The 13,803-nt window shown below is 36.9% G+C and overlaps 1 protein-coding gene and 1 long non-coding RNA gene across 2 annotated transcripts; one reads left to right on the top strand and one right to left on the bottom strand.

The window, feature by feature from the left end:
- Positions 1 to 3,426: 3,426 nt before the first annotated feature.
- Positions 3,427 to 8,052, bottom strand: LOC113781700. The gene is made up of 4 exons (XR_003469658.1): positions 7,728 to 8,052; positions 7,569 to 7,626; positions 4,207 to 4,248; positions 3,427 to 3,502 (listed from the first exon to the last, which is right to left on the bottom strand). It is a non-coding gene; the product is annotated as an uncharacterized LOC113781700 (long non-coding RNA).
- A 2,020-nt stretch (positions 8,053 to 10,072) lies between these two features.
- On the top strand, positions 10,073 to 13,288 carry LOC113780664 (protein FAR1-RELATED SEQUENCE 5-like). The gene is made up of 6 exons (XM_027326445.1): positions 10,073 to 12,190; positions 12,314 to 12,394; positions 12,562 to 12,633; positions 12,799 to 12,906; positions 13,020 to 13,088; positions 13,217 to 13,288. The coding sequence occupies exons 1-6, from the start codon at positions 10,073 to 10,075 to the stop codon at positions 13,286 to 13,288; spliced, it is 2,520 nt and encodes an 839-aa protein (XP_027182246.1).
- The last annotated feature ends 515 nt before the right edge of the window (positions 13,289 to 13,803 follow it).

Below are 13,803 nucleotides of genomic sequence, written 5' to 3'. Positions count from 1 at the left end.
TTTGTAGTAAAATGTTTCTCAAAAAGTAAGAACTACAATGTGAATCGATTGAATATCTATGAATCATAGAAAATCATTTCCAAATAACTTCTTGATCCGCATGTGATCCGGTGGATCAAATATCCGCAAGATCAGCTTAGATCCAAATGATCATATCATCGGATATCTTGAACAACCGGATCAAGTTGAACCCCTAATGAGTGGTGGGCGGGTAGAAAGTTGGGCAGGTCATAATTGAACGAATACCATCCCTAGATGATGATTATTAAGTCAATATCTACAAAACTATCAAAAGATTTTCAAGAATTAATAAATGGTCAAAGCTTGAAACTTGAAAGCATCAAAGACGATAGCGTTACCGTGTGGCGAAATTTTAATTTTGTTATTCATCTACTCGTCTATACAAATTTTGTTTCTCTTTAGATTTTATTTATTTATTTTTTTGACGAATACACAAATAACATTGTTAAATTTACATTCTACTGGATAGATACATGTACTTTGTGGTTGGTATCCTGCAAAATCAAATTTTCCATTTAATTTTATTTAATAAGAAAATCAACATTTTAAACCGTGTTGATCCAAAACCTTTATAGATCATTTCTTTCCCCACACCCCCCTCCCCCTTCTTAAGAAAAGAAGGGTATGTCAAGTTTAAATGTTTCTAGTAAGATTAAATAAATACAATTAAGAATGTGCTGAGAAGGGTTTGGTTTAATTGTTAAGGTTGAGATCCAAGAATTAGAAGTCCACCTCCTACCTTGCTGAAAATTAGAAGTCCGCCCCCCTCCCTTGCTGAAAAAAATTGAAAAAAAAAGGACATATCACCAAGAATGTGCTACGTCCACTTGGATTTTCATATTTGCTTAGACGACAGCTCAAACGAAGTCTCAGGTGGATTCATGTATAAATGCAGGCTTAGTTGAAGCTTCCATCCACATTCCTTCCCGCGGATTTGAACAAACCATTTTGTTCAAATCACGGGGATCGCAGATTTCTTTTTTCTTCCGTTGTGTAGCTAGCTAGGTGGTTATAGTTATTGTTTTTCTAACTCTTAACTGTTGAAATGTACATGCTTATCTAGAGAGAGAGAGAGAGGGTTATCTTTTTATACTTTTGTGTTTTTCTTTTTCTCCGCGAAATTGAATGAAACCGTGATCATGAGCAGATTAACTTCCGCAATATCATCATCAACATCATCGCACGATGAGAACTATCGCGACTTCAAGAAGTTGAGGCGAATCTACGAAAAGCAGGAGTCAAGAATCCTTCGCTTTGAAGAAAAAGCAACATGTCTCAGCATGGCCTATGTAATATTTGGAGCAATTCTATACAACAGCATAGTAAAATCTTCTAGCAGCAGTGGCAAATTGGGACTGAATCGATGGATTCCAATCTCTCTTTTGTTGTCTGTTTCGTTTGCATTTTGGGTCCAGCTGCTGAGAACTATCAGCAGATATCTGGGGATCAGCCATCAGAGCGATGTAAGCTGGATGGAGCAGAAAAGAATGTACCACAGGCTATTCATCATGGATGAAAATGGACAAAGAAGTGTTAGTCATGACAGGAGTTCAGATTTGGTTCCTGCTGGGGTCAGTACTAGTAGTAGCCATCATCAAAGGTATGCTTACATTTTTACTGTTCTTTCTGCATTGTTTATCTTCACCATGGCGGTGCTCCTTGCTTGTCTCTCCATTCTTAGCAGTTCTGATGCGCAAATGCAGAATTATGGACCATACAATGAATAAATTTAGCGAAGCAGTGCATTGCTACTCAAGTTCGATGGTAAACTAAATAATTATTGTTCGCATGTTAATTGTAACGACAATCTTGGTTTGGTGTTCGAGTGAGTTACCTTTTTTAACCGCAATAAAATTCCAATGTTATGTTGTACTTTTTTTCTTTTGTTTTTAATAATTGAGCAAAGTTGTACATTACTCGAGCTCGAAGGTAATTAATAATCTGTTTATGTGTATATTGCTTTAAGGGTTACCTTGGTTGGTGTTTCTACAGGCTGAATTAGTTAGGACGGTAGATTAATTATCAATCATATGTGTTGTTATGTTATTCTTTTTTAAGATAATTAATTTAGGATGGCTAGATTCCTGAGACCTTCATGCCAGCAGGTATGATTCTTCCCACCAGCAGGTTTGAATACAGATCCCTCGTGTTTGTTTTGGACATTTTAGTTCTAGTGCGATTTGGTGGTGGGTATTCTTTCACAACATAGGAGGTCAACGTAGTTTGGGCTAAAACATAAGGGTCATGACTCTCAAACCAATGTTTCAAACTCGAACCAGCAAAGCAAATTGCTGGCCGAGGCCACGAGTTAATTAGGATCAAGTGAGTTGTCCGGTGAGGGTAAGATTGATTAACAATCCACTTTAATGTTTCATTTGATCGAAAACAGGATGACTCATCCGGTTTAATCTCATTATCCCCTCACCAAGGATTATGTGCAGAATCACTAATCCATAGGGCTGTGGTGATATTAATGATCGTATCAAAGTGGTTAAGGCATAATATGACTTTGAGTACCTAACAGCCAATGTTTTTTTAAGAGCAATGATTATTGTCTTGGAGTTACTATACTAGTTGTAAAAGCACCAAAGATCGCAATTTACCATTTTTGTGTCACGATACTAGGTGCTGTTGTCATTTCATTTTCTTGTGAAGTTGAATACTTCATCGTCAAAAGTCTCTTGGGAATACAAAACCGATGAAATTAAATTCACCGTTAAATATAGAATAAGAATCATCAACCATTAGCTTATTTCAAAAAATAATATAACAAGATGTAAATGAAATAGCAACATGAGTATCATATTCAAAAGAAACTGTAGCATTTTCCTAAAACCTTTACCCCGCCTATGAAAACTCTGTCATTCAAATAGATTATAGACACAAGTATTAGTCAAGGAACAAGGCTGCAAGAGATATTGTTAGCACTAGACGCTAGATTAAGGTTAGTTTTAGGTTATAACTTAATGCGATCCGCAGAACCATTTGATCGGATTTTGACCCCACGGATCGGATATCCGACAAAGAATGGACTGAAGCAGATCCGATTCTTCAGAATTCCACATTTTTTGATATTTTTGCAAACTCAGATTTGAAAAGAGAATTATATGCACAGAAGATCCGATCAGTAGAGTGTATGACCGTAAGTTGCTGACGGACAAACAATTTGAACATGTGCATAAACCAGATCCAATTCCGTTTAGGGACGAATTGTCTATTCCAGGACATCATGGAGCATTAACCGTTTACACATACCCAAAACCTGCGTCAAAATGATACCTCCGAGATTTGAGCACAAATAAAAGGCATTGCCATCCATATTGTGTAAATGTGTAGAATGACAGCAGGACAACAACACAAGACGGAAATGTACACATGTACTTAATACTGCTGAGCAGGCAGTAGGCAATCCTTCCGCGATCCAACTACCTCAGGCAGCTATTTTTCCCAATCACGAGACTGTTAACTCTCCACAGAAGACCTGAGATCAGAAAAGCCACACAACCAAAGTGAAGACAAAGTAAGTGCATGTACGAGGGTGATCAAGCAACGGTACAACAGACGAAAGCCAGCAGGAGACTGCCAACAAAAGGGAGGGTGCTGCAATCATGAACCACTTTGCCTATCCTCTTCTTTATTTCCTTCCTGCATAAAACAGAAAATATTAGTAAACAATCAGTCTCCAGTAGAATTCTTCAATAAAAAGGCCTTTGCTTTGACACCATGAGATGCATGCAGACTGCAGAAGTTCAGACGTGTTATCTGTGGTGACGTGTTATCTGTGTCTTCACCAATATTTGTAACAAAAGCACCACGGAAAGAAACATTGCTAAATAGCCATTTTGGAGTTATATGTTCCACCATACCACCAGCCCTCAGTTTTATCTAACAGATAATCAAAGATGCTACTCTATCTAAATCTTGGATTTATGCTTCTTTTTTTGACATACTTCACCAATTATTGATGTGTACTTGCGGATAAATATGCCAATCAGAGAAGAGACCTAACCTTCTCCAAATTTTAACGACACCAAGCAATCAACCATGTATAGTCAAACTTGTGAGGCTAAAAAAATTTAAAGAGAACAAAACCGCTGCATTTTGATATAGCTGCATTAATGCTATGCTAATGAGGAAGCAAACAAATGTGTAATATAGTAATGGGAACGAATAACTGAAACTTACAGAAATTTAGCCTCAAACTCGCCCAGCAGCAGACTCAGTACTCTGCATGTGATGCACAAGGGCTGGTTAGGATCCAAATTAAGCATGACAAAACGCTGCAAAAATATGTTTCGAAGAAAGACAGCAGAGTTGTATCCCGCCGGGGGGGAGGGGGGGGATATGACAATAAGAAAAAAAGATCTAATCAGGGATCCATGCAACACAGACCAAAAACTCCAGGATTTTCTAAATGCAAGTAAGAAACAAAAGTTGAATATTCATGTTTGCACTCTAAAGCTGCAAACTAAAGCCATGTTAGTAAAACAGAGTGATTAAAAGGTCAACTCAGGAATCTCTACATTGCTGTAATTACCTAAGTTCATTTAACAAAATCAAAATCATGAGCAAATAGAGAGGATAACGCAAAATTAACTTTCCTTTTTTTTTGAGCGAACGAATATGATATCCATACCATATAAGGATCCTCAATGGCTTGCACTGTCTCAAACTGGTTAAATAATTTCAAGTGCTTAATCACAAATTCAGCTTTAAATATTGTTTCCAAGCCAGAAGCAGGAAGCAAAGATAAACTGTTGTATAAAGTTGGATATCAGTTATTTGCATTGTCTCAAACTGTTGAATGTCAAAATGTCCATATACAGATCGAGGCTGAACATTGCTTCCATGTCATGTTCGTGTCTAGTGATTTCCAAAATTTTGGAAATCTTCCCTAAAAGGACTCAGTGCCAACTTAGCCAGCTTCAATCTCTTAATCAGAGATCAGTTAATGCAGCCTTTGCCAAAATTGTGATCTTAAGAGATCTTGGTGTGCAAAATCCAACGACATGATTCCAGAGAAGAACTTTCCAGATCTCTCTGTGGATCCTATATTCTTAAAAATTCATGGTTCGGATCATACACCTTATAATGTTGAACGGTAGAGGAAAGCAATTGTCACAGGAGAAACAGTTGGATAGGAGAGAAGTGACTGAGGAATCGGTCAGAATATAATTCTAAGTAGATAGAGCTTGAAGCACAGTAAAAATTTCAGAAACACTAAGTTGTCAATTTTGGTAGTTATGGAGGTGGCTAGGATGTCTCCTTGAAAACAACAAATCATCTTATTCACAGACAGAAATTCTTTCTACCTTTTTCTTTTTCCCAACATCTCAATGATTCATATCAGCTAACAGCAGAAAATTTGCCCATTAATCTATAAATAACACTTGAATTATGCGGGTGTAATTACTCATGCTGCTAGTGGTCCCAGATTAATATTGGCACTGTTCAGGCACTGTGCTGCTTGTGGAAATTACCTACAGAAAGAAAAGAAATTCGTGTGATAGCTATGGAGGCTTAGATCAGTATTATACTTATGGATGAGGGTCACAAGAAGTGTCATCAGCACCTAAACAATAAATTTGTGGAAGGATTCAGTTTGCAAAGTCTGTGTTTTAAGGTACCCCTGGTCTAGTGATTTTCAAGGAAAGAAAAAAAAAAAGAAAAGAATGCAGATGCTATCAGAGGCTCGAAATACATTAGAATAACAATGCACAATTCAGAGAGGACAAAGGTGATTCAAAAAAAATGTATAACCAAACTTCAACAGAAAATGAAAAGAGCCCCTCAATTAGGAAATACATATACACTTCTCTTTTCTTATAATTTTTTTTTTCTGATAGGGGAGGGTGGGATTTAAGAAGTGGCGAGGAGGAACGGGGATTAGAACCTAGGACCTCTAAGTCCCGGGGCTTCAACCTCAGCCACTAGATCAAGGCCTTTTCGGCACACATACACTTCTCTTGATTAAGAAGAACTTAATTATTTGTACTTCCCCATTAAAATTGCTCTTTACTAATGAAAATAACTGTTTGAATTCTAATAAAGGGAATGTAAGACAGCTCAAACAGTATCATAAGCAACACAAGAAGAAAACTTGAAAGGCGAAATATACTCCAAGACAATGTCAGTACAGAACACAAAGTTAAACATAAGAACAACAAAGGCCAGCGAGCAATAGTGGGCTGACTTATGGCAGCCAGACATATATTGATTCTCGTGAACCACCAAAAAACATGACGCACCAAAAGACAGAGGATTACAATTTATACACTGTCAGTCCACTTACTTTTTGCTTGAGCAGGTCCGATTCACCCATATGGACAACAGAATGAAGAAATGTTTAAATGCTTATGTGCTACAGATCTAGACCCATTGATGCAGAAGAAGTTTGCTAGTGCTTAGACGATAAACTCAAAAAACATACCTTGATGGCAAGAAATTCTCAAAGAAAAGTGTCCACTAATCAAATAGCTCAGTTTACAAAAATTTTTATAAAGTCAAGGCTCCGACTATACCTAGAACCAATTAAAAGTAAAAGTGCCAAGTTTCAGATCAGTAGAGAAACATACTTCACTATGTATAAAGCCAAAGAGGAGGCATTAAATTAATGGAACCTTTGCAAAAGTGCCATTCACTATCTTAACAACCAACGACAAAATTGAATTTTCATCTTATAGTTTCCTAAATAAACAATCCTTTACCTCGAAAACAATCATTCTAACAACTGCCTCCACTTTCCTGCTTTTCATCATATTGTAGGCATACAAAAATATACATGTATATATGCATATATACATATACATATATACATTATACATTAATATGCATATATACATATTGTACATTATACATATCCATACATTATACATATTAATGTATATATGTATATATGCATATATGCATATTAATGTATAATGTATAATGTATAATGTATACATGTGTATATGCATATATGCATGTATATACATATATATATATGCACATTAATGTATAATGTATAATGTATACATGTGTATATGCATATATGCATGTATATACATATATATATGTGCAAATGTAAATGTACATATATACATTATACATATACATATGCATATACATACACATACACATACACATGTATATATGCATTATACATATATATATATACATTATACATTAATATGCATATATACATGTATATGCATATACATATAAATGTATATGCATATACATATACATGTATATATGTATATGCATATGTACTATATATGGATATATATATATATATAATATATACATATACAAATGTGTATATATATAGACACACACACACACACATATATATATATATATCTGTGTGTGTGAATGAGAGAAATTTCACCTTGAATTGCAGAAAAGGATTATGATGAATTCATTGATCAAATTAAAGAGAAATCAAGAAACAGAAAAACAAGGAACTGAAGTCAAGTAAATTAACCCCATTAACCAAATAAAAAGGAATCAGTCAAATTAAAATAATACAAAAAATGAACTAACAGAGAAAAAGAAGAAATTCTTACCAGAGCTGAAAGGATATAATCAATCCTCTCTTTAATCCCGAAATGAGGAATCCAGTACCTAGACAAATTATAACACGAAATATAGACACAATGATAGTAATAATAACAAGAGGAGAAAAATGAAGAAGAAGAAGAAGAAAAAAGGAAACTGAAACCTACTTTATCCACGCATGAGAATAAACTCTCCGCCTTTGAACAAATTTCTCGGCCAATTTGCCAGTAGCATCGTCAAGTTCGACCACAATTCCGTCACAAAAATCGAGCTCAAGCGGAGAAAAGCAGATGAATTCGCTTTCACCTCCCCGGAATATATGAATCTCCAGAGGAAAGAACATGGTCTTAGACAACCGCTCAAGGTACGAGGGATTCATTAACTTGTACCCATCAGGCTTCAGCCTATAAACTACCGACCCATAGCAGCCGCTGCCGACTCCATCTCCGATACGGTAAAAATCCCTGATTTCGATTTCTGATTTGGTTTTGTTGATAATAACTACGGATTGCGTGGATACGGGGCAGGAGCGGTCCTCAGACGACCGCTCCTGAACGGTCTCCTCACAATAAAAAACGTGAGGAGACAAATGAGCCAAGTCAGCAAGGCTGAAGCAGGGCACAAAAACGACGCTGTTCCAAATAAAAAGATGTTGACTTCCAAACGGGAGCAGACGGAACAAACGGAAGAGAATTGGTTTTTGAAATTCAAGTTGAAATTTTGAATTAGCCGCAGAAAACAAAACTGAGGGAAGCCAAATAATTAAATTGTGAAGGTAATCTACTCTGACCAACCACTCACTGAAGGCAGAAAGCTGAAGTTCAGGTGGGATTCAACCTATTGGGTGTTTCTAGGTGAAGTGGGTGTAGTCTACTCTGATGAAGGTAGCAATTGACAGAAAAGTGGGTGGAGAGGCAGGCGACATGGAAGAAGCAAACAGAGATGAAGCCAAAGTTTGTCCGTAAAACTGAATAGCAGAAGCAGCTGTGGTCTCCAATTGGGTATAATAGTGTTGTATGTATTTTGAATGCGTGCAAGAGCGGCGGTAAGGTAGAAGCAAATAGAGGAAATTCAGCATCTCACGAAACCAGATTTTGTCCTTCAACTTAATAGCAGAAGCAGCTACGTCTCCGACTTCGGTGAAACGTGAAGCGTATTAGCAGACCAAGGTAACATGACTGAACCATGTCAGTAATTGTGGCCAATAATTTGTCACCCAAATGCACATCTGTTAAAGGAAGGATGAAATTAGAGTCACTGAAGACATAATATGAAGATGATAGAAGAATAGTGAAGTTGTACTGTATTTGTATGTGTGTACCGTATCTGTGTGTGTGTGAGCATTCAGCTTTTCAGTGATGGACTATAATGGGATAGTAGTTTTTGGAAGACCTAGGGTTATGTATTCAAGTAAACCGTCGACTGGAATTAGGGAAAGATGAGAGAAACAAAATCACATTTAACAAGTGAATGAATATACATCCTGTTGTAAATTAGTTACATGTTATAGCCACCGTATTACAATTGATATGAATCATTGTGCATTTAGTAATTGGTCCATGCTCATGGAGCAATATTAGTTTGCCCCTTTCCTGACCATATAGTGTGTGTAAAATGGAGGCGTAGAGTTGAATGAGGTGAAGCAGAGGAAAAGACACATATGTGAATAATAAATGGGTGAACCTTGTGTTGTAAGTCAATTACATGATGTAAGAAATATATTACAATGAGTAGAAAGTAGGGTTATGTATTCAAGTAAACCATCGACTGGAATTAGGGAAAGATGAGAGAAACAAAGTCACATTTAACAAGTGAATGAATATACATCTTGTTGTAAATTAGTTACATGTTATAGCCACCGTATTACAATTGATATGAATTATTGTGCATCTAGTAATTGGTCCATGCTCATGGAGCAATATTAGTTTGCCCCTCTCCTGACCATACAGTGTGTATAAAATGGAGGCGTAGAGTTGAATGAGGTGAAGCAGAGGAAAAGACACATATGTGAATAATAAATGGGTGAACCTTGTGTTGTAAGTCAATTACATGATGTAAGAAATATATTACAATGAGTAGAAAGTACTTGTTTGGCCCTCAAAATGTAGAAATAGTAGAAAATGTGGAGTTGGTTTATGCGGTTGTCATTAACGAATGGCATAAGGTCCAGTGAGTTAAAGAATCTAGAATCAAAATATAATCACCAGCATGGATGTACATACAGTTAAAATAGACTTACATCGTGTGACCAATACATTACAGTCCGTATAAGTTAGTGTACATGGAGTTGTATTTGTACATAGATAATGCCGTTGTCTTAGAGTAAAAGTAAGGTGATGTGAATCATTAATCATATTGATAAGCGTAATAATAGGATTTGGTATACGAGTAATGTGTGATTCATAACACATTATAAATGGTAATATACATTTATATTGTCGTTTATGTACATACTATTCATGAAATGTTGCAAATTAGGGTGTTTGATGCATAATTGGCAGGAGTAGAAGTAATGGATTGCAGCAAATTGGCAGAAAATGGGACCCCTGAATTAGGAATGGAGTTCAACAGTGAAGAGGATGCGTACAAGTTTTACAACAAGTATGCCTTTAAAATGGGTTTCAGTGTACGTAAAGACTATCTGAATAAAGACAAAGACGGCGTGACCACGTCTAGGAGATATAGTTGCTGCAAGGAAGGTGTGAAACGCAAGTACGAAGGTGATGTGATGCCAAAGAGGACACGAGCGCCGACGAAAACAGGGTGTGGAGCTAAGATGGTTATCGTGTTGTTTAGAGGGACAATGAAGTACCGTGTGCATGACCTTGTCTTAGAGCATAATCATGAGTTGCACATTGCTCAATGTGCTCACATGATGCCATCACAAAGAAAAGTGAGTGTGGCTCAAGGATTCCAAGCTGAAATAAGCGAGGATGCTGGGCTTTCATTGAAACAGAGCCATGAGCTTATGGGAACGGAAGCAGGTGGGATGGGTAATGTGGGATATACTCGGGATGATCTTAAACGATATCTTCGAACGAGACGGGAAAGGAGCTTGAAATATGGAGAAGCAGGTAGCATGCTGAATTATTTTCAAGAGCAAACACTCGAGAATCCATCCTTTTTTCATGCCGTACAGCTGGACTGTGAAGAGCAGATAACGAATATCTTTTGGGCTGATGCAGGAATGTTAATTGACTACAACTTTTTTGGAGACGTAGTCACATTCGACACAACCTACAAAACAAATAAAGAATACCGGCCACTTGGAGTATTTGTGGGTTTTAACCAGCATAGGCAAATTGTGATATTCGGTGCTGCCCTTATGTATGATGAGACGATAGATTCTTTCAAATGGGTGTTTGGTACATTTTTAGAAGCAATGTGCGGAAAACATCCAAGTACCATACTAACCGACCAAGATCACGCCATGGCAGCCGCTCTTTCAATTGTCATGCCTGAAACATTTCACGGTCTATGTACGTTTCACATAAGGCGTAATTTTATGAAACATCTTGGCAATCACTACAAGGAAAATAGTGATCTTCCATACATGTTTGGTGCCTGCATGTATGAGTTTGAAGAAGTGGAACAATTCAATAGGGTGTGGGAGGCGATGGTGAAAAAACACAATCTTGAAAATAATGAATGGCTCTCGGGGTTGTACAAAATTCGTGATAAATGGGCAAGGTGCATGATGAAAGAAAGATGGACCGCGGGAATGCGAAGCACCCAACTCAGCGAAAGCCTAAATGCAGCAATTAAAAATCATTTGAAATTGGATCATGACCTTGTGCAGTTCTTTAGACATTTCAATCGGGTGGTTGATGAAAAGAGACATAATGAACTGATCGCAGAATATGAAATGAGGCAAAAGCTCCCCATGGTAGGGTTAAGGCAAACACCTATGCTTGTGCATGCATCAGAGACGTATTCACCAACCGTATTTGTTGCATTCCAAAATGAATATGGCGAGTCAACAGCTATGGTTATATTGAGACAACAAGATGCAGCGATGTTTGTGGAGTTTGCGGTCATGAGGTATGATGGAGGACCTGAAAGAACAGTAGTATTCAATCGGAATGATCTAAGTGTACGTTGCAGTTGTAAAAAATACGAGAATGAAGGCATTTTATGTGGGCACGCGTTGAAGGTGTTTGATACCGTGGGCATAAAAATAATTCCTCCTGAATACATTAAGAGGCGATGGACAAAAAGAGCTCGGGCTGGAGACTGTTTTGATCGGCGAGGACAGGAAGTTGTGGCTGATCCTAAAGTCATGATTTCAACTCGTTATCGGGAGCTCGCTCCGGCCATGATTAAGGTCGCAACTCGAGCAGCAATGTCGGAGGACACCAGCAAAGTAGCAATCACTGTCATATCCGATTTGTCAAAGAGAGTTGAGCTCCTCCTCTCAGAAAGCGAAGAGCAACCTTTGCAAAATCAAAAAAATTTGAATATGGAGGAACGAGATAAAATTGAAATTGTAAATGAAATGGGGGAGGCAGTAGTCGCAAGAGGCATTAAAAAACGAGGCGGTGGGAAGAAAAGTAGAGTGATGCGAAGTTGGGTCGATAAATTTGACAGAGTAAAAAGAAAATCTAGATTATCAAGGACTACACAGACTACGGTATGGATCAAATTTTGGTACATGGGGAACATTTATGCTAAAACTAAGTTATTGTTATACTATTAACTAAAGTTTAGGTAACATTCATTATGAAATAATATTATTGCCGTGTCAATACTGTAGGTCTCAGAATCGGAGCCGACATCGATTTCATTTGAAGAATACATGTTTATGGGATGCCGTTCATCTACTGACTCTGTTTCGGTTAGTATAAAATGGACATGACTCTTGCTTTTATTTGGATGTTTCTAACAGCATAAATAGTTACATTGATGTTACATTGTGTGATAATGTTGTTACGGCCGTCATCCCTCCTGATATACGTATTTTGTTTGTCTCATACAATGATTTTGCCCATACGAAACTTGTAGACGCATTCAATGAGTCAGACAGTGAATGGCCCTCCAAATGCTGTTGCTCCCGATATCGATGAAAGTCAAACGGTATGCTTACATTTAGTTGTTAAAATAAAACCTTCTTGTTCATGTAGTAGAGCTACCTTTTTTTCTTTAATTGTAACGGTGAGCTCCCGAAGGCTGTCAAATCATGCAAATTATGTAGTTAACGTATGCTCGCTTTAATAACGTATTATTTTTTATTATTTCAAGGTCCACCGTTTGGCTAATCAGGGGCCTCCTGCAAGTGTCCCTACAGAATGGATGCATCCCAGATTTTCTATTTTTTCCAAGCATAACTCCGTCAGAGATGTTTTAATGGTCTGATATATCATTTTTGTTATAATGTCTAGTCCAATTTAACTTTATAAGTGAGTAATATAGGCACTGGTAATGATTTGTTGACAGTCGATTACTTATACTATATAATGTAGGAGGAGCGTGGGGCAATTTCAACACACTGTGATGTTGATGCATATCATGTATTTGCACCATCACCTCAGGTGACAAATTTTTATCGTTACAGCACATATTTATGTAATGTTATTAATTGGAGACTTGGACATCGTATATCATTAATCGTATGTTTTATTAATAATATTTGCTGATTTGCCATCGTTACACATTTCAGGAAAGAAATAACACACAGGGATTGCAACTACGCGTTGACGTCGCCTCCCCCCAAAATGAGGTTGATGAATGATGTGTAACTATACATTTTGAACGAGACATTAAGTGGTTATCCCAACTTGAGAATGCTGCATATGTACGTTACAAGCAGTTAATAAGCTATTACAACTTATTGACGAGGTTATACAGGCACCATTGATGTTTCACTCTTTTCAAATTTAGACAAGTGGATTACAATTGTAATCGCATCTAGTGTTAGTAGTCATCAATAGTTTGTATTGGGTTGTATAAAATTGTTAGAAAATTATAAAGTTGGTAGAAAATTGAAGTAACAATTTTACAATAGAATTGAACGTGTTTTTTGTGATCGGATATTTTTCACTAAAACGACCATAACAGTTGAATGGTTATCGTGATATGTATACCGTTCTACTACATTCAATTGCATACCTTAATAACATATTTATTGGCATAGATCGCACCGCCAAAGGTACGATATATAGGATAACACAATCTAAAGTCTAAATTGTCTTGATTTTATTATGATGATAAATTCGAATTATTATTGGGCTATTTTTATAAAACATT

Source organism: Coffea eugenioides, chromosome 8 (genome assembly GCF_003713205.1).
Source record: "Coffea eugenioides isolate CCC68of chromosome 8, Ceug_1.0, whole genome shotgun sequence".
Taxonomy (NCBI): domain Eukaryota; kingdom Viridiplantae; phylum Streptophyta; class Magnoliopsida; order Gentianales; family Rubiaceae; genus Coffea; species Coffea eugenioides.
The sequence above is the reverse complement of the archived record's forward strand: the minus strand, read 5'-3'. Positions and strand labels throughout refer to the sequence as shown.